Raw genomic sequence first — 25,479 nt, 5'->3', positions numbered from 1 at the left:
GTCACTACATAAAAAGATATATTTTTCAGAAATATACACATTCAGTGTTTCTGCCAGAAAGAAATTTTGGGGTATGGTGCTATGGAATTGAACGCAAACACAGTCAACGGGGTATGAGGGGCCTCTTCCAGAAAGAAAATGGGTTACATTTGGGGTTAGGGTTAAGAAAATCACACAGTAATGATAACAGTAATTAATTATGTCAAAAGGTTAACTTACAAATAAAAAAGTGCAAAATATTTTGGGTATGGCGCCATGCCCGTTTTACCATCTGGAAGAAACCCTGACAGTGGATGAACATTTTGATTAATATTTTTTTAACGTTTGTCAAAAGCAGTCAGTTCACCTCATTTTCCCCCATGATCACTAACAACACTTGATGTCAATACAGACATACCAGTAAATAGTTTGTAAAATATTGATTTTCTGATGAACTTATTCTTAATTAAAACAATTTACCGTTTTATATACTTTAAATTATTTAGAATTGTTCTAAAAGGACTCTATTATTCACTAAAGTCATGGCACAAAAATGTAGCATACCTTTTGCAAATGAAATACATGTATAACAATTAAAAACAAATTCTAATAACAGGGGGGCATGAAAATCATACAAATTAACTGATTTGGCCTTGTTGATTTAAACATTATTTATTGCCGTTAAAAAACAGTAGCGTTTTGGGGATTGGCCAATAGGAATTGGCTTATATTAAAGGCTTCTCTCAACATTTTATATTTTGAATATTTTACAAGTATTGAAAATAATACAATGATTATAACTTGTTCCAAATTTACTAATAAAGAGAGGAAATAGAAGGAAGAAAAGGTAAACAGGCCTTGTTGATCGGACATGTGTGACACACACCGAATGTTAATTCATCTTTCTCCATTACAAGTTAACTGGACCCGATATCGGTAAGTTTAAGAAATAAACAAAAACGACTTCGTAAAATTTGTGGTTTAAGGGGTTTATAAAGTTTTGTATTTGGATACTTACTTGTCTAAACTTTATTGTTAATGAAAATGAACGACAAGCCGACGACAACAAATCAGACGTTGACTGTGCAAATCAAATTCAACCATGCACAAGAAAACAAACCAAACAGAGTTTGAAGCATAATGCATTTTGGGAATTTGTCAAAATATATATCTGTGAAAAAATAAGTAGGAATTATTTCTTAGCACAGTGAAATGTATCATTACAATTTATATTGCATTCTAGATAGCATGCTGAATACCAGGCCTCTAATTTATGGTAACCTTTACATGGGTTATCATGCACTATGCTTATTTGGATGCCTGAGACAGTAAGTACTATCTTTATGCACAAATTGGCCTCAGTAAAAAACAAAAACAAAAAAACACCCCAAAAATTAACATTGTACCTTATGACTCATAGGCCAAAATATATTAGACCTTTGTACATTTAGTATTAATCACAATTTTGTTTCATGAAACATTTGTCTACATGTAGAAATATATCAACTTTAAATTTTAATTCATATTTTGATAATACTAATAACTTAATATTAGTGGCTAGCTCTCAGTCAGTTGACAATTTTTCCAACTTATCTATTAAACTTCAAAAATTACAAAAACCCACGTATTTTCAAACAAAATATCAATTATTACATGGAATTATTTCACAAAATTAAAATAAAATTCACCAATTATTATTTTTAATTCGCTATTGGCAAATAAGGCGAGTGCCAGAGCTAGCCCTGCTTATTATTTTTTGTTTTTATTACAGATGGTCAAGGGGGGCCTGAATTTGCCCTTCTTATTATTCTTTGTTTTTATTACAGATGGTCAAGGTGGGGCCTGAATTTGCCCTGCTTATTATTCTTTGTTTTTATTACAGATGGTCAAGGTGGGGCCTGAATTTGCCCTGCTTATTATTCTTTGTTTTTATTACAGATGGTCAAGGTGGGGCCTGAATTTGTCCTGCTTATTATTCTTTGTTTTTATTACAGATGGTCAAGGTGGGGCCTGAATTTGCCCTGCTTATTATTCTTTGTTTTTATTACAGATGGTCAAGGTGGGGCCTGAATTTGCCAAGAAACTTCCCAAGTTTTTGCGACATGAGGACATTCCTACAGATACGTTTACACCACGTACTTATCAGGTATGAAATAACGCTGCTGTTTTTAGTAATAACACACCTCGCCATTTAAATCACTCCACTGAGACTCGTTCATGAAGAGTTAAGTTTTAGCTCTTCTTAGCATGTGAATTTATATGGAATCAGTATCATATATATTTATCACATATTTTCTAGCATATCCAGTGTAATAAAAGTAGGTGGTATTTTTCAGATCACATACTTTGAGAATTTGATAACTGCAAATTAGATGTAACTTATTGGGGTCACTGCACTACACTTATTGACATATAAGCAAACGTACTACGGTGACACTCCATAATTGATGTATGCATTCATAATCATCAAACAAAAATATTTAAATAGCAACTTTACACTGAAAGCTGTGCAGCATTCACAAAACAAAAAACGTTAAGCACTAGTTTATTTTTATGTAAGGATACCCAAATTGAAGTCGTTCATGTTTTGATGTCATTTTTATTCAAAAAGACACTGCGTCACATATTCATCATTTGTATATCGAATAATAGCTGATTAGAATTAAAATTGCTTGTACATTTTACAAAAAAATAGTTAAACTTGAGATTATATAACCCTCTTGTGTTTCAGTATCGTCAGTATCATATATTAGGAATAAAAATAATGTATTATGTTTGTCAGAGCCTCTCATAATACAGTTTTTATTCCTAATACCCGTATATGATATTGACGATCCAGAAACACTGGTAATAACCTTTACATGTATATAAAATGAGTTAAAAATCAATTGGTATGAAGCCACAGATAGATTTAAAGTTCCTAAAGCACAAAATTATTTTATATTGTTCATTGATACCCACAAAATGTGTTTTAATTCCCAGCTTTAATTTTATAAGTGTCAAAATTTTGCTTTGTTTTGATTTGGGTTTTTTTTTACCTACTGTCAAATTAATTTTAGTGCATTTGGGTGGGGGGGGGGGTTGGATTTTTTTGTGGGGTTGGTTTTTTTAACCATAGCAACATTATTACAGTGTGTCACATTGGTTGCAGTGAATTATAATAACATTATTAATTAACAATTATTTTGATAATTTTTTATTATAACATTTGTTACAAAAAATTTACTTTGTGAGCATTGTTACCCAAAATCAAGATTAGTTGTACAAATACAGGGTGAATTGTTGGTGTATGGTAAAGTACTTGCTTGGGATTGATGGATCATAATTGATATGATCAGTCTCCCTCCATAGATTCAAGTTTTTATCCCACTCAACATTACCTGTGTCTCATGGTATATTCTGTCCTGTCTGTTGGAAAGTTTATATAAAAGATTCAGCACTGCTTTTTAATAGGGGTAGCCAATTTTATTCCTCTTTCAACCATGTTTCGGAATAATCATTACATATACTTCTAAATGTGCTGAGTTTGTCAAGAATTACAAGTTACTAACTATAATAAGGAAAAATAAGAAATTTAAAATACATGAATATATGTTAATGGTGTTATGGACTAGTCCCACTGGAAGAGAGACAAATTGGTTTTACTATTTTTGTACAGTAGATGTTTTCTGACATTTGTTTGTGGTTTTCTCAGGTGGAGCTGCTGGACTCAGCACTTCATCAGAACACGATCGTGTGTTTGGGAAGTAGCTCAGGGAAGGCTTTCATTGCCCTCTTAGTTATCAAAGAGTTGGCTCATCATGTCAGACCAACACCCAAAGATGGAGGGAAGCGTACTTTGTATGTTTCTGTATCAGGTTAGTGGATGAGCTGAAATAAATATTAAAAAAACATGCATAATATAATCTTTAATACATTATAATGGTAAACAGAGTTTTGTCAGAAATTATTAATGGATTCCATTGTAGCTGTAGCAATATCATATATTGTCATATATAAATAAGCCATCGACATTCGGGGCCTAGTTTGCTTATGATTAACAGTTATTAATTATGGAAGCAGTAGATCTTACATTTAGCATATTAATGAATGCAGTACATACACATTTGGTAAAGAAAGAAAGTTACCATTTTATATCCATATTCATTTGTTCGACTGTTTAAACAAATTGTGTTGGCTGTGCTCTTAAAATCAAAACTAATTGTTAAATAAATAATGCTACTAAATGCATTTAAATAATTTATTAAGAGCTAACATTATTTATTATTAACTAAACTATAAATAGGGATTGACTGACTGTTCACACTTTATTAACTGGTAAAACTGTAAAGTAATTGTGGTCTGTTCTGACATGTATGTTCCTCCAGTCTTAGTTTAAATACAAAAAGTTGGCCAATGATATCTATTGATATATTTCACACAAATAATAGGTAGCAACTGTGTAGAGATCTAGTACAAATGCTGAATATAGTAACTTCCACACAAGAGATCAATTTAGTCACTTCTGAATTTTTTAGCATGTTCTGATTATAATTAATATGTGTTTCGGGTTTGGGCAGATATGATTTCGTATAATGTACTGTTCACATTTTTACTGGATCTTCATTTGTCCGATTTCAGATGTGACTTGTATACAGCATTATTCATGTTCTTTTAAGCCTTACCTCTGATATGTTTTTTTAGAAGTGGCAGCAGAAAACCAGTTTCTTATTCTTCAGCATCACACCGATCTCACGGTGGGCAAATACACCATTGACGACAACATTGAGAGCTGGCTACCCGACAAATGGCAGCAGGAGATGGGGTCCCACCAGGTTCTGATCATGACGGCAGACGCGTGCCAGTTCGCCCTAGAGAACCACCACCTCTCCCTGTCTGACATTAGCCTCCTCATCATTGATGACTGTCACTATGCAGTTGATAACCACTCGTACATCCATATCATGAAATACACCGAGCAGTGTACAAACCCACCTCAGATACTAGGCTTGACCACTTCCATACTTAGCAGTCGGTGCCACGATCCTCATTTACTCAGAAACACCATCACATCGCTAGAGACAACGTTACATTCCAGAGCAGAGACATCCATGTTGGTCACCTCGGAAAGGTATGGCTCCAGGCCTAAAGAATTTGTCTATGAATGCAAGAGCAGAGAAGATTCAACCGGCCTTGTCTCGAAAATTGGTACCATCATAGAAAATGCTATTTACTTCTTGCATGACTGCAAGATCGACTATGAAGCAGAAACCCGCAGAGACCCCAGGAGGATACCTGAAAATGCTTTGTGCGAGTGTCACAATATTCTGTACAGACTGGGTCCATGGTGTGCTGCACGGATTGCCGAAATGCTTGTCACACAGCTAGAGAAGATAGACAAAAATGAATCCATCACTTTGCATAAACGCTTTCTACGATACGGTGCTAGTCAAATGCGCTTGATTACTAGCGTGTTTGAACAGAACTTTACTCCAGATTACGACGTTGACCAGCTGCTTGAATATACCACTCCTAAAGTTAGTCAGCTCATACGTCTGCTTCGAAAATACAAACCAGAACTCGATTTTATGATTATTAGCAATGACGACATGGAAATGTCCGATGATTCAGACATGTCTGATGACGACTCCATGGATCTGTCTGATTCTGATGACGATTATGATAAATCAACCCGACCATCTAAACAAATCCATATTGCTGTGAAAAGAGGTAATATTACCAACACCGAAAATAACCTGTCTAACATTTTTGTCGAAGAAGAAAAGCATCTTGTAGGTGTTGTGTTTGTTGAACAGCGATACGTTGCATTTGCTCTTAACAAAATGATCGAAGAGGTGTGTGCATGGGACGAGAACTTGTGTTTCCTTCGTAGCAGCCATGTTACAAATCAGCGTGGTAGAAGCCGCGTGGTGCGAAAAGAAACAGGGAAATCGTACAGAAAGCAGGAAGAAGTGCTGAGAAAGTTTCGCATGCAGGATCTCAATCTTTTGGTCTCCACTAATGTCCTCGAGGAAGGAGTTGATATCCCAAAGTGCAATCTTGTCGTCCGATTTGATCCACCTCGAGATTACAAATCTTACACACTTTCTAAGGTAATGAATGGTGGGTTTAGAACTCGGGAGAGGGAGGGGAAATACCAGTGGAAATTATTTAAAGTAACTTCTGAAAAGGGTTAATTGTTTTTGTTATTATTGTTTTGTTGTTGTTATATCTTATGGTTGTGTTATTAGTATTAAAAAAAAAAAAAAAATTGAATGTATAAACAAAAGTTTAAACAAAGACTAGAGTATATCATTTCAATTTATATTATATATAGATTTTTTTTCAATAACTTAATTTCTAATCTATTAATCTTGTTAATAAAATATTAAAAATATATAATAATCGTATTTCAGGGTAGAGCACGAGCAAGGGCAGCAGAATATGTTATTCTGATAGATGAAGATAAGAAAAAAACATTTTCGGAAGAGCTTGCTATATTCAAGGGAATTGAGGAGGTAAGATAAATTTAATATGTGAATGTCAAGTACATGAGTGTATGATATGTGTGGGATCTTTTTTCTTGTTTAACACTTAATCATGTGAGATTTCATGCCTTCATTGGCCTTCAATCTAAGTATTTGACAGGACTGATCTTGATTATGGTTAATTGGCATTCTTTTTTGTACAAGTCGTGGTTGAGCGTTTTGGACAGTCAAATAAAATGCCATGTAAAGTATGTTTGAATCCTGTCAATATATACTTTTTGTTTTCATTGTATAAAAAAAATAAGTTTTATTAATACATATATCTTGCTTTCAGTATAATCTACCAAGTATGTTTTGTCGATACATAAACTATCCTTACATTGCCTGTACATTAAGACATCCATTAGTAAAGTAAATTTTTCAGTTTTATCACATCAATACAAAGCTATTTGGTATTTTGCACACTTGGTTCTAATACAAATTCAGTAAACACTCAAGTGTTGTTTTTTTACACAATAATATAGTGTGATTTGTAATAATTAATTGTGTTATTATTTTAGGTACTCATTGGCATTGGTCGAGGCATCAAAGACCAGACCGAAGTGGAAGAGGAACTTGACCCAGTATCTGTCGTAAATCTTCTACCTCCGTATCTTACAAAGACAGAGTTTGGGTCACCTCAGGTCACTATGTTGTCAGCTATTGGTTTAGTTAATAGGTTAGTATCAAAACAGATGTCACATTGTAAGTTTGTGTGTGTGTGTGTGAGTGTGTTAGTGTCAACGGAAATAGAAAAGTCAGTAGCTATATATGTTATCAATGAACATGGAAATCAGATGCATTGGGGGGTTTTGAAGTCGAAACCTTTCTGCTCAAAGCAAATTTTCATCTTTTTTTCAATATATTTCAAAGTACTGTGACTCAACCTTCCCTAAAACATATACTTGTCACAGAGCAGACCCCCCCCCCCCCCCCACCACCACCACCACCACCATCCGTGACACAATTTTCTGCACAGATACCTGAAAATGTAGGTTATTTTAGTTAAATGTGATTGTTTTAGTCACTAGAGTTGGCTATTTCAGATTGATTTATTTATTTAATTATTATTACTTTATGGATTCCTAACATTGGCTTGGACTGCTTTGTGTTGCAGATATTGTGCTAAACTACCAAGTGATGCGTTCACTCATCTAACTCCGCACTGCATGGTTTCCCAGCTTCCTGACTCTGTACCTCCACTGTACCATGCTTCTCTTCGCCTGCCAGTCAATTCTCCAATCAAAGAAGAAATTCTTGTGAGTAGATCACGCAGATCCTGACAGTGTACATACTGTTGTGGGTATGATGTTTCTAAATCATGTGATTTTGCACTTACTGTTGTTCAGTATCAACATCAGAATTAGTTAAAAGTTTGTTTAAATTTTAACATAGTGTGTGTACAGAATGCAATTAAGCTGTGTAAACAGGAAATCATGCAAATAGTCTTATCATTTCAATTCTTGGCTAGTAGTAAACTATTTCCACTTTATGTGGAATGATTGCATTCTATAAAACATTATTAAAATTCAAACAGTATATTTCATATTATTTTAATTCAACATTTTGTGGAATGTAGCTCAATGATAGTTCTAAAGAAATAAGGAAGGAAATGTTTTATTTAATGATGCACTCGACACATTTTATTTACGGTTATATGGTGTCAGTTCTAAAAAAAAGACTGAAATGCTTTTTAATGACAAACTGAACACAGTGTTGGGCTTATGGTTATGGACCACATACGTAATGAAAGAAAACCTGGTGTCACCACTATGGGTTACTTTGTTCAGTTAGCAGCAAGGGATCTATTAAATGCACAATTCCAGAGACAGGATAGTCCATACCACTGCCTTTGTTAATCAGAGTTGGAGCGCTGGCTGGAACAAAAAATAGTCTTATGGGTCCATAATCCTAAACCCACCATGTTTCAGGCGACCTCTTTACCATTGGGCTATTTGTATATGCTTTTAATAATGTAGCATATCTGCTACATTGGGCATTTATGAAAAATGTAGCATATATGCTACATGTTATTAACTTTGTAAAATACTTTATTGTGGCATATATCTGTATCAGAAATAAACATGAGTCCATGACCATACGGTGAAATAACTTTTGTCTCAGAAACTTGATAGAAAATAAGTTGCCTTCATGAAGGAAAAGTTTGTCTTCGTGCCACTTCAACTTGGCCTGGTGCCCTAATTTTTGTTATTAAACCGAAAGCAACACTTGCCGTGTCCTACCAAAATGAAATTTGACCTCTGTGTATGGCAGCATCAGGTTTCCCATTGCCAGAAGTTAGACACCAAATAGTTTGAAATGTGGCTGAGGTTTCATTAAAGAGGCATATCTTTTTCTCCCTTTCAATTTGCAATTTGATACATAATATTTATGTTTTCTAGGGACCTGCTATGCCTTCAAAGAAGCTATCAAAAATGGCTGTTGCTCTCAAAATGTGTGAGATTCTTCATAAAGCAGGTCAGTAATTATTTCTTCCCGATTCGTTTGGTGTTTATTCTTTAATGACGTGGGGATATCAATTTATAATCATGTAATGTTTTAATGTATATTTAGTTTGACACGCAGTAAATAATGCATTTTGTGTGCAAGTGTGTATTTAAATATTCATTTATTCATTTATTCGTTCATTGGGTGAAAATCAAGGTCCTGGGATGGAATTGTATATTGTTCCTGGTGGTGTTACATCTGTAAATAATAAAACTTCCCTTATATTCATTGCAATTTAATGTCATAACATTGGTCCAGCTGTAGCAATGTGTGTTCATTTCTCAATGAACATGAAAATAATGTCACTTTATATTGGTAATTTGTCTTACTGAGCATTATTGTTCAAGAACCAAAAAATAATTCAAAATAAAATATGAACTTTCAGTGCTATTAGTAAGTATGTTTCAAATTTAATTATAAGTATTTTTTGTTATTTCTTTTACGTTTATCTGGGTATGAAAAAAAAAAAAAAAATCATCTGCAAACTTATGTGAGAACGGCTTTGGCTATTCACACAGTTTGCAGATGATTTTTTTGTTTGTTTTTCATACCCCAATGAATGTAAAAGAAATAACAGACAATCCTTAAATTGCTGGAAATGTTATATATGTATTACGTGTATTTAAATTTGTATTTTGATCCGTTTCAGGCGAGCTGTATTATATGTTATTATATGTATTAAATGTGTATTATGATTTGTTTCAGGCGAGCTGTGTTATATGTTATTACCATTTGTGACACCCAATAGCCGATGTGTATTTTTGCTTTTGTGCTGGGGTGTCGTTAAACATTCATTCATTCATACATGTGTTAAATTTGTATTATGATCTGATTCAGGTGAGCTGTGTTATGTTATTACATGTATTAAATTTATATTATGATTTGTTTCAGGCGAGCTGTGTTATATGTTATTACATGTATTAAAGGTGTATTATGGTCTGTTTCAGGTGACCTGTGTTTTATGTTATTACATGTATTAAAGGTGTATTAAGATCTGTTTCAGGTGAGCTGTGTTATATGTTATTACATGTATTAAAGGTGTATTATGATCTGTTTCAGGTGAGCTGTGTTTTATGTTATTACATGTATTAAAGGTGTGTTATGATCTGTTTCAGGTGAGCTGTGTTATATGTTATTTCATGTATTAAAGGTGTGTTATGATCTGTTTCAGGCGAGTTGTGTTATATGTTATTACATGTATTAAAGGTGTATTATGATCTGTTTCAGGCGAGTTGTGTTTTATGTTACATGTATTAAAGGTGTATTATGATCTGTTTCAGGTGAGCTGTGTTATATGTTATTACATGTATTAAAGGTGTATTATGATCTGTTTCAGGTGAGCTGTGTTATATGTTATTACATGTATTAAAGGTGTATTATGATCTGTTTCAGGTGAGCTGTGTTTTATGTTATTACATGTATTAAAGGTGTATTATGATCTGTTTCAGACGAGCTGTGTTATATGTTATTACATGTATTAAATTTGTATTATGATTTCTTTCAGGCAAGCTGTGTTTTATGTTATTACATGTATTAAAGGTGTATTATGATCTGTTTCAGGTGAGCTGTGTTTTATGTTATTACATGTATTAAAGGTGTATTATGATCTGTTTCAGGCGGGCTGTGTTATATGTTATTACATGTATTAAAGGTGTATTATGTTCTGTTTCAGACGAGCTGTGTTATATGTTATTACATGTATTAAATTTGTATTATGATTTCTTTCAGGCAAGCTGTGTTTTATGTTATTACATGTATTAAAGGTGTATTATGATCTGTTTCAGGTGAGCTGTGTTTTATGTTATTACATGTATTAAAGTTGTATTATGATCTGTTTCAGGCGGGCTGTGTTATATATTATTACATGTATTAAAGGTGTATTATGATCTGTTTCAGGCGAGCTGGATGACAACTTGATGCCGGTTGGTAAGGAGATGTTCATGTACGAGGAGGATGAAGAGTGGGATGACGAAGAAGATCTGCCTGGTCAGGCTCGACCTGGGACAACAAAGAGGAAGCAGTATTACTTTAAAAAGGCAACAACCTTTTATAACGAACATTTCTATTTGGTTTTCAGCAAAAATAAAAGACTGTCTGACAGTGTAGACTTTGTAACCCTTTCTGTTTCTGTTGTAATGAAAACAATTTAGGGTTTGTTTGTTTTGTGTTTTTTGCAAAATAGTATTTGTCATGGCAAGGGGAAAATTATAGTAAAAAAAGTTAATTGGCAATTATCTTACCCGATATAAATATGTAAATATCCCTGGTGGTTACGTGAACATGCATAAATTATCCATTGAAGTTGGTGATCTGACAATCTGGTTTTTTCTTATAAAACCCAATTATAGGTAATTGTAGGATATCCAGTATATGAAATTACGTGATTCGTCATACCAAATATGTGTGTAGAAAAGTCCTGTATTGATTTTATGAAAATCTGGTAGGTAGGAACCATAACTATATTCAGTATTAAATGCAAATCTAAATGAAATTTTTTTATTTCAGTTTATTTATATTCTTGTTTGTTTTATTACTATATCTATTGGGGTGGATTTTGCTGAGTCGGTTGAGTGCTCATTTGAGGTGCTTGCATCATAGGATCAAACCACCTCGGTGGATCCATTCAACTGATTGGGTTTTTTCTCGTTCCAACCAGTGCATCACAACTGGTCAAAGGCCGTGGTATTTGCTTTCCTGTCTGTGGGAAAGTGCATATAAAAGATCTCTTGCTGCTAATGGAAAAATGTAGCGGGTTTCCTCTGATAACGAGTCAGAATTACCAAATGTTTGACATCCAATAGCCGATGATTAATTAATCAATGTGCTCTAGTGGTTCTGTTAAACAAAACAAACATTAGCTATCTATGGTTGTAAAAGAAGAACAAAGGAAATGTTTTATTTATCGACACACTCAACACATGTTTATTTGCAGTTATATAGTGTTGGGCATATGGTTAAAGACCACAGATATTGAGGGAGGAAACCCACTGTCGTCACTTCATGAGCTATTCTTTTTCGATTAGCAGCAAAGGATCTTTTATATGCACCATTCCATAGACAGGATAGCATATACCACGGCCTTTGATGTACCAGTCGTGATGCACTGGCTGGAGCGAGAAATAGCACAATGGGTCCACTGGCGGGGATTAATCCCAAACCAACCGCGCATCAAGCAAGTGCTTTACCACTGGGCAGCGCCTCGCCCCCTGGTTGTAAGAGAGTCAAATCTCATTTGGGTGTTTTTTATAGTCTGCAGATGCGTTTATCAACAGCCACCTGAAAGCTGATGAACCGTGTTACCTTTATCACATCTACATGGAACTGACTGGTCCCATCACTGATGAGCAGAACACTCGAGGACGCAGAATCTATGCACCAGAAAAGACCACACAATCTTTTGGAATTTTTACTACAAAACCAATACCAAATGTAAGCCTGTGTTTCTTTCCATAATGTTTTAATACATACGTAACATAGTATTGTTAGATTTATTTTCTGTTATTTAACATATTATAAACAGATGTCATATGTGTATTTCTCATTGTGTATTTAATAGTTTTCACAGCATTTAGATTCATGAGAAGGATGTCAGGGAACGAATGAATGAATGTTTAACTATATACAAGTTTCAGAGATCACTACAAAATTCTTTAATGTTAAATAGTAGTAGCAACTGTTGCTATTAAAAAAAAAAAAAAACCCAATATTCTCCGATATAAAGTACTTGAACTACTTTGAACTCTCCCTACATTTTACAAGCGGATACATATTAAAATATAACAGGCTTACATAGACTTGAACAAAGAGGAAGAAAAAGAGTTGAGGTAGAAAAAGGGTGTGTGTATAGTAAGTAAAAAACTGCAGAGAACTTTTACATTGGATTGGGAGATGTGTAGCATAAAATTTATGTGTTAATTTTAGCAAAAACGTTTAGTAGCAGTAATTAATTTTAAAGTAGTTTTAATCATTTCTTCATTTTCTTGTTCACTAAATTCTGGACTTCCCAATAAGATCATTTTATAATTTAGATGTAAATAGTTTGACATGAAATTGTTTCTTTGTTCATTGTACCAAGGACAGTAGAGAATGAAATTCTCTGTATCTTCTGTAGGATGCCGACCAGAACAAGTGAGATCATCTGTGATACATTGAAAGAATTTATGACCATTAAGATGAACTACTTGAATGTTGTAGGTGCCTACATTCCCAGTGTACACACGGTCAGGGAAGGTCACGGTTTCTATCCAGCTGTTGAAGGACGATGCTCGGATTGGCCAGGCCGACCTGGACAAGGTCAGGTTGTTCCACCAGTTTGTCTTCAACAGCGTTCTGCATCTAGAGAAAGATCCCATGGAGTTCTCACCAGATTCCTCCGACGTTGGCTACCTCTTGGTTCCTCTCAACACAGGTGAAGTCCATGTCACAGTTCCTTACATTTAGAATATTACATTTTAATTCAGCTGTTACTGATCTGCCAGTTCTTTTTGTTTTGATGGGCATTGCTGTATGTTATTACTAAATTCAGCATGTGGAGTGATCAGTTGGTTACACTGATATCAAATGAAATAATGAATTCAAAATTCGACTAGTCAATATTTCTGCACCATTGTTTTGTTTTTGTAAACAATAAATATATATCAGGATTTTGTAAATGTTATAATTTTTTTAATTACTTTTCTCTTTTTTTCAAACACAACGAGATACATTAGTACTCTTCAAACAACCTTCAAAAATTATGCTTTGGTATTAGTGATTTGAACGGACATAAATTTTCACATTTTGTAGGAGACAGCCTAGTGTGTGCTTGTAGGCACAGAAGACTAGGTTTATTATAAATCATCTTTTTTTTTAAATTCCGATTTCTGGTAGAGATTAGGTTATAACTGATGTTAACTTTAATGTTTTTGTCTTTTAGCATTTTCATCTGAGACACCCATTGAATGGGATTTCATTGACCTGGTGAAAACCTCATTGAAAACAAATGTAGACAAGAAAACTGCCCGCGAAACAAAAAAAGAAATATTCCAGTTCAAGCAGGAAGATTTTAGTGATGCTGTTGTGATGCCGTCATACAGGAATATAGACCAGCCCCAGCACTTCTATGTAGCAGAAATATGTCATGATCTGAGTCCTTTGAGTCCATTCCCCTCACCAGAACTGTACAAGACCTTCAACGAATATTACACCACAAAATATGGCTTGAGTATTACCAATACCGAACAGCCATTACTAGACGTGGATCATACATCAGCAAGGCTTAATCTTCTGACACCACGTTATATGAATCAAAAAGGTGTGGCCCTGCCGACCAGCAGTGCAGAGACCAAGCGAGCTAGACGGGAAAATCTTCAGCAGAAACAGATCCTGGTGCCTGAGCTTTGTGACATCCATGTCTTCCCAGCATCACTTTGGAGAAAGGCTGTCTGCCTTCCTGCTGTCTTGTATAGACTCAATTACCTTCTCCTGGCAGAGGAGATAAGAAAGAGAATTGCAAAGGAAACTGGGATCGGGATTGTGGATCTGCCTGAAGGATTTACATTTCCTCAGCTTGACTTCGGCTTTGAAACTAGTCCCGAGAAGCTAAAGGTGGAAAATGCAGCTGAATCTGAAGGTAAAGCTTCAGTGATCTCAGAAAGTCCATGCTCAAGTGTTAGTGATCTCCACACTTCTAGTCAAGTTACTGAATGCAAAGCGGATAATCAACTTGCATCTGATGCAGAAAGCCAGAACAGTCCGTGTGAAACGGCAGCAGACAAAGTAGTAATAACAGTAAGAAAATCGTCTGACGACAAAGGAGATTTATCTTCCGACAGCGACTCTGGTATAATATCTAATGCCTCGGATTCCAGTTGTTTCGATACCGGAGACAGTGGTAAACCTGATGGTCAAAATAATAACATACGGTGCTCAAACTCCAGCAGTGAAACCAACACGGTCCCATCAGATGGGCCTGTTGTGGGAACTGAAGTAAAACCAGAATCTCATGAAGACACCTGCTTCAAGCAGCATCTGCTCAAGACCTCTGAATGCTCCGCCCTTCCTGATCATACTGCTCCCTATCAAGATATGCAAAATGATCTCCATCTTGATGCAACCAGTCCTGATGTGGCTTCAACCTGCTCAGAAATGTGTCATGATGTGAAACACCTGCCTCACAATAATAATATCCAAACCGATGTCAATTTTGTTTGTCTCTGTGATGTTCACTCTTGTAATTCCGACACGTTAGTGCCATCTACTGTTGCAGCGACTTCCAGTAACTGTGAACACAACTCTGAATCTGTTAAGTCAGAATGGTTGCAAAGTTCATCTCTGACCAATAATGAAAACCCAAGTGCCATAATTCATCATGACGAACACAGTTCAACTGATCATTGGAAAGAATCTGATACTTCATCTTCTGTCGCTGGTGTGGATGGATCTCAGGATCCAAGCACAGTGGAGGCACACAGAACAGCTGATACTCAGGTCTTTGGTGAGAATAATGATTCTGCTTCAAAATCAGATAAAGATTCAGGAACCAACAAGTCAGCAGATGACTTGACCAACTGTGATACAAAGCCACAAGTCTTTCAGTCTAATGCACATAATCTAAACCAAGACACCGATTTTGGGATGTGGGGTGACTCGGGTGTCACAAACAAAAAGAAGAAAACGGTTGAAAAAACAGATGAAGAAGAAGTTTATACAATACCAAACATTCTTATGGATGAGGATCGCGATCTCAGTACTTTTGTCGGACCAACCCCTTGCCTCCTGCTTCAGGCTCTTACCATGTCAAACGCTAATGATTTCTTTAGTTTAGAGAGACTTGAGACCATTGGTGACTCGTTTCTAAAGTATGCCATCACTGTATACCTCTATTGTACATACCCTGGCATCCACGAAGGTAAGTTGAGCTACCTACGTAGTAAACAGGTCAGTAACTATAACCTCTATAGACTTGGACGCAAGAGTTACTTGGCTGAGTGCATGGTTTCTTCCAAGTTTGAGCCTTACGAAAACTGGCTTCCACCATGCTATGTGATCAATGAACAGAAAAGGAGAGGACCGGTACCCAAGGTTCTCATTGCCAATTTAGGATACAAAACTGACAGACATTTATCCAATTTTGTATTCGAAGATGCATACGAAGAAGTAACTATAAACTCAAAGAAAACTGTAGATGCACATATTCCATGTGATAATGCAAAATTAGGGCAGTCGGGTAAAACTAACAGTGCTTCTGAACAACATTCCACTGTCGAAACACTTGACGAAAAGCTGCAAAGGCTGAAATTTGAGGAAGAAGTGGAAGAAATTGATAAAATTCAACAGGAGGAAAAGATTGATGACTTGGTCGACGTTGCCCAGTGTCTGATCCCATACAGTCTGCAGACACAGCATGGCATTCCAGACAAAAGTGTTGCCGATTGTGTGGAGGCCCTCATCGGGTGCTACCTCACCACCTGCGGCAAAAAGGCTGCACTACTTTTCATGTCGTGGCTCGGCCTGAAAGTTCTTTCCAAGAAAGCAAAAGCAGATCCACTCAAGAAGCATGAAGGACAACAGGTATTAAGTAATAAGTTGTAGAGGGCAAATGCATAATATTTTAAATATACCAGCTGTATAGATAAGATGCAATCAGTGTGTTATGTCACATTATAACAGTGCTCCTGACTAATGCAACATATATATTATAATATTTTGAGACCAAAATTCGGTAGTTGTTTGAAGGTTAGTTACTTCAACATTTTGTTTCTGCAGTAAAAACAAAAATGAAAAGATGAATCGTATTTATTTATTTCATCTTATTTTAAACTGTTTCTATCTATCTTTGTTTTGCACAAATTGTGGTAAAATTTCTTGCATGTTTAAACAGGTTCTATAAATCTAAGCTTCATATATGGTTGGGGGAATATGTTGTTTTTTAAATACCTCATGTCTGGTTGTGATTTTTTTTTTTTTTTTTTTTAAATGTTTATTAGGTGAGTGAATTTGAGTTTGAGGAGCTGAAATGTCCCCAGTCCCCGCTGTTGCGAAATGTGTCGAGCACACTCAGCATGTTGAATCACCTGCTGGATGGGTACGAGGTGTTTGAGCAGAAGATCCACTACACATTCAATGACCGCTCCTACCTACTGCAGGCCTTCACACACGCCTCTTACCACTATAACACAATCACAGACTGTTACCAGAGGTAAGCATATATCTTATATCTACTGTTCTAAGCCTGATAGTTTTTAATGAGTGGACAGCTGCAGTGAGAGAGAGAGAGAGAGAGAGAGAGAGAGAGAGAGAGAGAGAGAGAGAGAGAGAGAAAGAGAGTGTTTAAAGTTTTGTTTTTGTTTAACGACACCACTAGTGCACATTGAATTTATTAATCATCGGCTATTGGATATACAAACGTGGTAATTTTGACACAGTCACAGAGATGAAACCTGCTAGGGATCTTTTACATGCACGAATCCCACAATCAGGATAGCACATACTATGGCCTTTGATATACCAGTCGTGGTGCACTGGCTAGACAGAGAGATAGACAGACAGACAGACACATTTTTGTTTACTTCTGAATGGATAATTGAATAATATTGTGTTAGGTTTGATTTAAAAATATTTCAGCAGTAAATGCTTTTGTAGGGCAAAATATAGCTCGGTGATGGAGCCAATAAGTTATAGGGTTTTTTGGGGGGCTGACAGCTGGTACAAGGATGATCATGGTAGGTTTTGTACTATCTTTGGAAAGTGCACATAAAAGACCCATGCTTTTCAATATGAGTAGCCCAAATGGTGGCATTGGTTGCTACTCACTTCAGACCACGTTTCAAAATAATCATATGCTGTACATCAAGTAGTCCTAGTTTAAAAGTGCTACGGTGTTGTTAAACAAATGTTACTTTCAATAGTGTTGTATAACTTTAATCTGGATTCATGGATGCCATTGGAAGGTTTTTGTATTTCTATATTTATCACTTGCTTTCAATGTATAATGAGAGTATATAAGTTTCTACTTTGTTATCTGACTAGTGAAAAAAGTTTCATAAAAATTTATAATTATGGGATTTTATTTGGATTGCTTGTATAATGCAAGTAACATTTTGTTTTTAAAAGTTTGATTAGTGATATTTTTAGTCAACTGAATTTTTTTTAGCAACTACTGCTATGTTTTAATGTTTTAAAATTGTGTGGTGATCTCTCATACTTGCTTAGCAAATTGTAACTTGATAGTAGGGCCTCCACGAGTCCAGAATATTGGTCTCAAGTACTCAAGGGTCAAACTCGACTCCGTCCCGAGTACCCAACATTTACATGAGATGATGATGAGACTAAGGAATAAAGTTAAATAGTATTATGAATCTCAATTCCAGCGCTGAACATGAATGCTAAATCATGTTATTGTATTGCATTTAGAAACAGGTTGATATGTTCAGTGTTGTTAAGAACGGACGGTCATTTTAAAATGAGAAACTAGCGCATGATCATATAATTATTGTGTAACTTATATCGTTGATTATCTACTGCTGAAATTATTGTCCTACATTGTTCATTGTATTATAGTAGATAATTGTGTTCCACCTTGTATGGGTACTCGAGTCCTATGAACGGACTCGAGTCTTGCAAGACTCGACACATGCCCGAGTACTCATGGAGACCCTACTTGATAGTAGCAGTGTTTCTGCCAGAAATAAATTTTTGGGTATGGCACAAATTGAATAAACCACAATCAACCATGGGTATGGGGGACCTTCCCCAGAAAGGAACTGGGTTAAGTCTAGGGTTAGGGTTAAGAAAATCATACAGTAATGATAAGAGTCGTTCATTTTGTCAAAAAGTTAACTTAAAAAAACAATATCTGGCAAAACATTTGGGTATGGTGCCATACCCGTTAATTATCATCATACGGAACACAATTACCTCTGTACTGTAAATTTACTGCTATCAGCATCATGCAACTTTAAAGTAGTAAGTAACAGCATGCATGCAGTATTGTTTTTATGACAGATGGGGATTCATCTCTGCTTGTATTCTTTCAATGTTTGTAGGTTAGAGTTTCTTGGTGATGCTATTTTGGATTACGTGATAACAAGACATTTGTACGAGGACTCTGAGAAGTACTCTCCCGGAATCCTCACAGATCTCAGGTCGGCCCTCGTCAACAACAACATCTTCGCAGCTCTAGCTGTCAAGTGGGACTTCCACAAATATTTCAAGTCCATCTCACCTGCCTTGTTTCACGTCATTGAAAAATTTGTTGCGAGACAGAAAGAAAAAGAAGATGAAATTGATATTGAGGAAGAGGTAATTTATTCGTAATTCAAGTCAGAATGTTATTTTTAGTCTTGGTGTTCAATTATCTGACCACTATAAAATATGATTGAAGTCGAGTTAAAGTTTGCTGAAATGTATATGTTGTTATATTTTCATTTGTTTTTGTCCCCGAAGTTTGAGGACATAATTCAGGTATTTTGTGAAGTTTTAAAAAAAAAAACATAAAATGTGTAGCACAACAAAGTTTTAAAATGGCATAAAATAACTGGCATTTTCAATGCATCACGGCAAATGCATAAGATAGCACAGGAAGTGTCATAATAGATCTAGGGAAGTTTGAAACACATTTGTTACTGATGTTATAAATATGACCAACATGACAGTGTGTTGAAACGTGAAATCTGAAATGTTTAGTTCAGGGTGTCAGGTAACACTGAGGATCACTTAATATCTGACTTGTTACCATCTAAGTGGAGTTTACCATCCTGTACATGTCATGCCACTGTTATATTAGATACAAACATAATTCTTCTTGGATGATTGGTAGCTTTGTCTATTAAGACTCTTCATTTACCTTTTAGTTCAAGGAACAGGAAGATGATGACGAAGAAATTGAGGAAGTTGAGCTGGAAATTCCAAAAGCTCTTGGCGATATCTTTGAGTCGGTTGCTGGTGCCATCTACTTGGACAGTGGCATGTCCCTGGACACTGTGTGGCGAGTTTACTACGGGATCATGCAGCCACAAATAGGTGGGTGCTTTGTATTCTTTAAAAAAGTGCCAACAGTTTATCGCAGTGTTCATTCACAGGCGGCAGGCGACCATTTTTGGTGGCTACTACTATGACAGTTGCATACATGTTTAGTGTTTATTGTGTTCTGTAGATAAAGCTGACTATTTTAAAAAATAATTAACATCTTGGAATGTTAAGCTTATAGAAAGGGCCCATGCCATCATGGAGTTATCTGCTAAATGGGCATAAAAATTAGTTTACCATAGCACATTTGGTGTTTATTGTGTTCTGTAGATAAAGCTGACTACTTAAAAAAATTATTAACATCTTGGGATGTTAGGCTTGAAGGAAGGGTCAGTGCCATCATGGGAGTTCTCTGCCAAGTGATCATAAAAATTAGCTTACTATTGTAGACTGGCATTTAATAGATTGTCTTAATTTATTATGGTAACTTGACATTTCTTTTGAATGGTGTATGTTGGTCTGACTTCACTGTGTAAGCTTGTTATTTCCTGGTAGTGACAGTTGCATGCTACTGTTATTTCAGAGAAGTACTTGAAGAGTATCCCCAAGTCGCCGGTGCGTGAACTCCTGGAGATGGAACCGGAGACTGCCAAGTTTGAGTAAGTAGTCACCTGATTTTATTTCTCATGTATAATATTCATTTTGTTGAAAGGTATAAGTACATTGTCATAGAGGACACTATTGCTTTTTATTCTCAGCAACAATCACTTTTTAAAAACTGGATGATATTATGTCAAATGTTTGATGAATATTCAGTGTGTGATTTGCTTAGAGCTATATAAGGCAGGAAAAATTTGTTTACTTGTTTCCTATTACATGCTGGAAAAATATAGGGTAGGTAGGTAGGAAAAACATTTTATTTTGGAAAATAATTTTATTTATGGATATTAAATAAAGGTGTTGACACCGGTATCCAAAATAACCTCTGCATGTATAGAAATGCATTATGCAAACCAACAATACCATTCATCACAGTGTTTTCCCTAGAAATGAAGTAAGGCATGGTAAAGTGACGTTTTGTGGGCATATTTTATGTGCAGTTTTAAATATAAGGTTTTTTTTTCTTCTATTATACAATTTTCAAAAGGACAAAAACCTATATTTTCTATATCTATTTCATAACTTAATCAAAAATAGGAAATATGTAGTACTATCCACATAAGTGTGTTTAAAGGCTTCTTTTTACATGGGCAACTTATAAATTTATAAAAGGCAAGGCATTTTGATTTTGAGGGTAACATGGTGCTAACCTATCTGTGGGAGAGTACATACAAAAGACCTCTTGCTGTTTAATAGTAGGCAGAAGGTTTACTCTCATACTAACACTTAACGTCTGTACTGGTCCAGGACAGACTTGGTTGAACCTTAATTGGATAGAAACCAGTAAATAAGTTATAACAATGTCTTTTAATGAAAACTGAAAAGAAGGGTTCTATATTTATCTGTCCAACAATAACATTTAAAAAAAAATGTTATGACTATTATCTTTCCTAGTGTATCTAAGAAATGGTAGACTTACCAATTTTATAATTTGCAATGTTAGTTTTATTCTGTATGCATCCAGTATTAAAGTACACACTTGGTTTGAAGCAATCAATTGGTCCAATGAATAGAAATGCAGTACAAATGCTCAGGATGCTCAAATGAATGTTGAAAAGTAAAGTTTGTTTTATTTACGACACCACTAGAGCACATTGATTTTTATCTTTAATGTCATCGGCTATTGGACATCAAACACAAAAACACGAAACGCATCGAGATCTTACTGACATATTTAATTATTTGATTTGGCAGTAAACTCCATCAGTATCGGTAAACATTCCCTCCCCTAGTTTATCAGAAGGTCACTAAATTTCTACAAGGCCAGTTTGTCGCTGGAGTAAATCATTAAATATAGTTATTATTATTATTATTATTATTATTAATCGGAACACCTCGCTACGCTAGATGTAGAGTAAATCAGAAAAGATTGCATATATTTGTGAAAACAATTTTCCGACTCTTCGCCCGATATCTCACGAAAATTACCGAACTTCAATTTGATGGGAAGTAGCTCCATCAATCAATTGTTTGAAGAAAACATTTTGTGGCTAACGGGTCGCCAATAAAACTAAATTTGCGACAGTCAAACCACCAATATACGTCCGCAAATCGGAAAACACAGTAGGGTTATCCCCTAAATGACACCAAATTAGTGCTTGTGATAGTTTTGGAATGTTTTCGTGGAAATCGTTGTTATATTTAAAAAAAACATTTTTGGATATACAAAAAAAGTTTTATGGTCGGCAGGTTCAAATTAGGGTCGGTCGGGTAACCAGAAACAAACAGTATTTTATGATACGCCTAATTAATGTTTTAGTTGCTCTTAAAAGAGATACTTGACACAGAGATAGATGCACAATACAGAAGTACAGTATTCGACAACAATCTGTACTCGTACATAGTTCTTAAAGTTTGACTGTTTTAAAAAGTAGAATTAATTAAACTAAATGTTTTATTTTTGTTTCGCCTTTACAAAGAAAAGGGGCAAGATATAGGAATCTCCTTATTAGCAGCTGTGATGTCAACTTTTGTATTTAGCTCAACATTAACATTTTGCATTTATCTCTACTTGTCACAAACTGTAAAGCTACGATTCCATTAATGCATTTGCAGTATGCGTTAAAATTAGAACAGGTTGAAATATGTATGATTGTTTCCATTAATGCGTTTGCAGTAGTGTAGCGTTATGCGGTTGCATTACTCGGTCCATGTAGCGATTGAGAATGCAAACACATTGAAACGGACGGAGGAAGTGACGTCAGGAAGAGGGTATTTCCTGGGTATTCCCCTGTTTCCTACGTGTGTTTTAGTTTTGGCAAAATGCCTCGAGGAACAAAATAATTTTCTGTCACCGAAACAGAAAAAATAATTGAACTTGAGGCAAGTGAGGCAACATAATTATCTTTATTTGTTTTTTCTTGACAGTCTTCCCCTCGAATCACACATGATCTTATAGCAAACTAGGATATTTAGTAGCAAATAATCCTGTTCATGTAAATATCTTTGTTATCTTTGATGCACTGGGGGCCATCTTTCCTGTCCTGTTCCAGTGGTGGTAAAGACAGAATACCTTACTGCAACTGGATATTATTGAAACTGGATTGTCAAGGTGTTTTTTTTATATCTCGAATGCATACTGCAAACGCATTAATGGAATCGTAGTTTGAAAAAAACTTAATGCAAATGCATACTGCAAACGCAACACAACGCTTTAATGGAATCCTAGCTTAAGTCGTACATCAGTGAAACTTGGTTTAGAGTAACATCAATGAATGTTCATTACAATGCCTTTCAAAGAAAAGAAAAAAACATTTGTTAAATTAAATTTTAATTTAATTGTTTTAATTGAATATTTTTAAAGTTAATTTTTAAAAGTCTTTTTAAACGTACATTGAGATAAACATCTATAAAAGCAACTACCGGCAACACCGAACGTGTTTATATGTTCAATAGGTTTTCTTCATTCTTATAAATATAGTGGTATAGATACACTTATTTTGTAAAGAACTACATTTATTATAGACCACTTAAGCACAGACAAATATATTATCATATCTTGTCTTGTTTATATCTTGATGTAGCAATTATTCATGCATTTATATCCTGTACCTATAAATCAATATTTGTCTTTGTTTGTTCTAGGAAACCGGAGAGAACGATGGAAGGAAAGATCCGTGTTACAGTCAACGTGGTGGGCAAGGGAGTTTTCAGTGGTATAGGGCGCAACTATAGAATTGCCAAAAGTGCTGCTGCCAAGAAAGCATTGAGAATGATTCACACTATGCAGCAACAAGGATTAGTGTAGCGGATTAACGGTGGCCATTTCACATGAGAGTTCTGCAGTCGTGTTCTGCCGTTAGTGTAATACGAGTGGTTTGCCATTAGTGTTCTGCGGGCTTGTTCTACCATTAGTGTAATATGCGTGTTCTGCAGTTAGTGTTATATGCGTGGTCTGCTTGCTGTTGTTATTTACTTGCTTCCACTAGTCATCTCTTTGTGTAGCTACATTTAATTTCTTGGTGCCAAGTTATTGTAGCTTATGTTTTTATGTCATTTTGTAATCATTTGTTTTATTTTATTTTTTGACTTTTTATTCAGTTAATAATCATCTTGAAATTTTAGCTGGTAATTTTTTTCTTTTTATTATTATTTTTTTTTTTTTTATTATTTTTTTTTTCATTTTAGTGTTGGCATTAGCAGGGCTGAGAACCTTCTGTGGATTTTGTCCTACTCCAGATTGGTATCATGAATCACCTGATAGGATGAACTATTTGTGTTATGGGAGTGGAGGCTATTTTTTTTAATACCCAGTCGAGCATTTGTCATATTTCCTGACACAAAAAAACCATACTGGAATTACTTAGTAAAACGTTTTAGATAGCTAGAAGCTCTTAAGTTCAATGTGGTCTAGTGACGTTGGACAGTAGAAAACATGATATAATGCAAAATGCATTTTAATAAGCTGGCTGATGACCGAATAACTAATCTGTGATAGCAATATATTTTATGTTTACTAGTAAGTGACTTATTAACGAGGGTCATCTGTCAGTGTCGGCCATTGCTTTCAGTGATAGTTAAACTAATTATTGAAGGAAAACAACAGAAACTCCTAAAGATGTTAAAACTAAAACTTTTTTTTGTAGTCATGGCTGAAAAATCTGACACTGAGTGTGATTATATGTAAAATCGTGGACCTGATAACTGTTGGGAGTGCACAACAAAATGAGAAAAACATACAGAAAATGTTGTGTTACCCTAATAAGTATTTACGATAACGGTGAATTACAAACTCAAACATCTTGTTTAGTCAAATATGTGTTACTGTGCCTATACCCCTTTTACAGCCTTTTGTCATATTCTGTGAAGTATTTTCATTGGTAAAAATGTTTTTATCTCATTTCACAGTTGTAATTCCCATCCTTCCTGGCATTGTGCTGCATTAGCATCAAATTAATCATGACATTACTCTTGTTTTTCAATTTCGGAAGATGTATTATGCAACATTTGTCAAAAACCTGTAAGTTTGTGAATTTTCCTAACTAACGCTATTTCATGTGATCTTTTCTTACATCTTTCTTTATGCATGTTTTCTTGTGAATGTGTTGAGGTGATAAAAATCTAGGTCAGCATTTGTCACTTGTGTTTTGTGTACTTTGTAGAATATTAAATTAACCTGACTATTAACTAGATGAATAGATGAAAATGCTGATTAGGATTTCTTCATTTGGAGTAATGCAGTTGAAATATATTTGAAGCAATAGTTATCAACTCAGACAGTGAGCCCCTTCCTCCCCTTTTCCTTTGTGCCCAGTGACAATTGTTCATTCACAGATGGATAGAAAGACTAAAAGAATCCATATGTGTCCATGTCAGACAGGGCTATTCCACCCGAGGGTACATATATTATATATATTATGTTACCGAGGGTGGAATAGCC

The 25,479-nt window shown here is 35.1% G+C and overlaps 1 protein-coding gene across 1 annotated transcript; it reads left to right on the top strand.

Moving 5' to 3' along the window:
• Positions 1–1,775: 1,775 nt before the first annotated feature.
• On the top strand, positions 1,776–25,479 carry LOC121371336 (endoribonuclease Dicer-like). The gene is made up of 16 exons (XM_041497149.1): positions 1,776–2,125; positions 3,674–3,836; positions 4,663–6,071; positions 6,375–6,476; positions 7,007–7,164; positions 7,603–7,744; positions 8,888–8,963; positions 10,890–11,029; positions 12,243–12,422; positions 13,188–13,401; positions 13,909–16,544; positions 16,961–17,172; positions 19,019–19,274; positions 19,826–19,994; positions 20,524–20,599; positions 23,685–25,479. Exons 1-16 carry the CDS (start codon positions 2,030–2,032, stop codon positions 23,845–23,847), a joined length of 6,192 nt encoding a protein of 2,063 aa, XP_041353083.1. The 5' UTR covers positions 1,776–2,029; the 3' UTR covers positions 23,848–25,479.

Source organism: Gigantopelta aegis, chromosome 4 (assembly GCF_016097555.1).
Source record: "Gigantopelta aegis isolate Gae_Host chromosome 4, Gae_host_genome, whole genome shotgun sequence".
In the NCBI taxonomy this organism is placed as follows: Eukaryota; Metazoa; Mollusca; class Gastropoda; order Neomphalida; family Peltospiridae; genus Gigantopelta; species Gigantopelta aegis.
Note: the sequence above shows the minus strand (reverse complement) of the source record. Positions and strands in the feature narration are given on the sequence as shown.

What these genes read in the sequence shown, in the direction of transcription:
- LOC121371336 (XM_041497149.1), top strand. Translation starts at nt 2,030, where the DNA reads ATGGTCAAGGTGGGGCCTGAATTTGCCAAGAAACTTCCCAAGTTTTTG. An exon ending in AATCTTACACACTTTCTAAG is followed by an intron (nt 6,072 to 6,374) that starts GTAATGAATGGT and finishes ATCGTATTTCAG; the next exon opens with GGTAGAGCACGAGCAAGGGC. An exon ending in CCGGAGACTGCCAAGTTTGA is followed by an intron (nt 20,600 to 23,684) that starts GTAAGTAGTCAC and finishes TGTTTGTTCTAG; the next exon opens with GAAACCGGAGAGAACGATGG.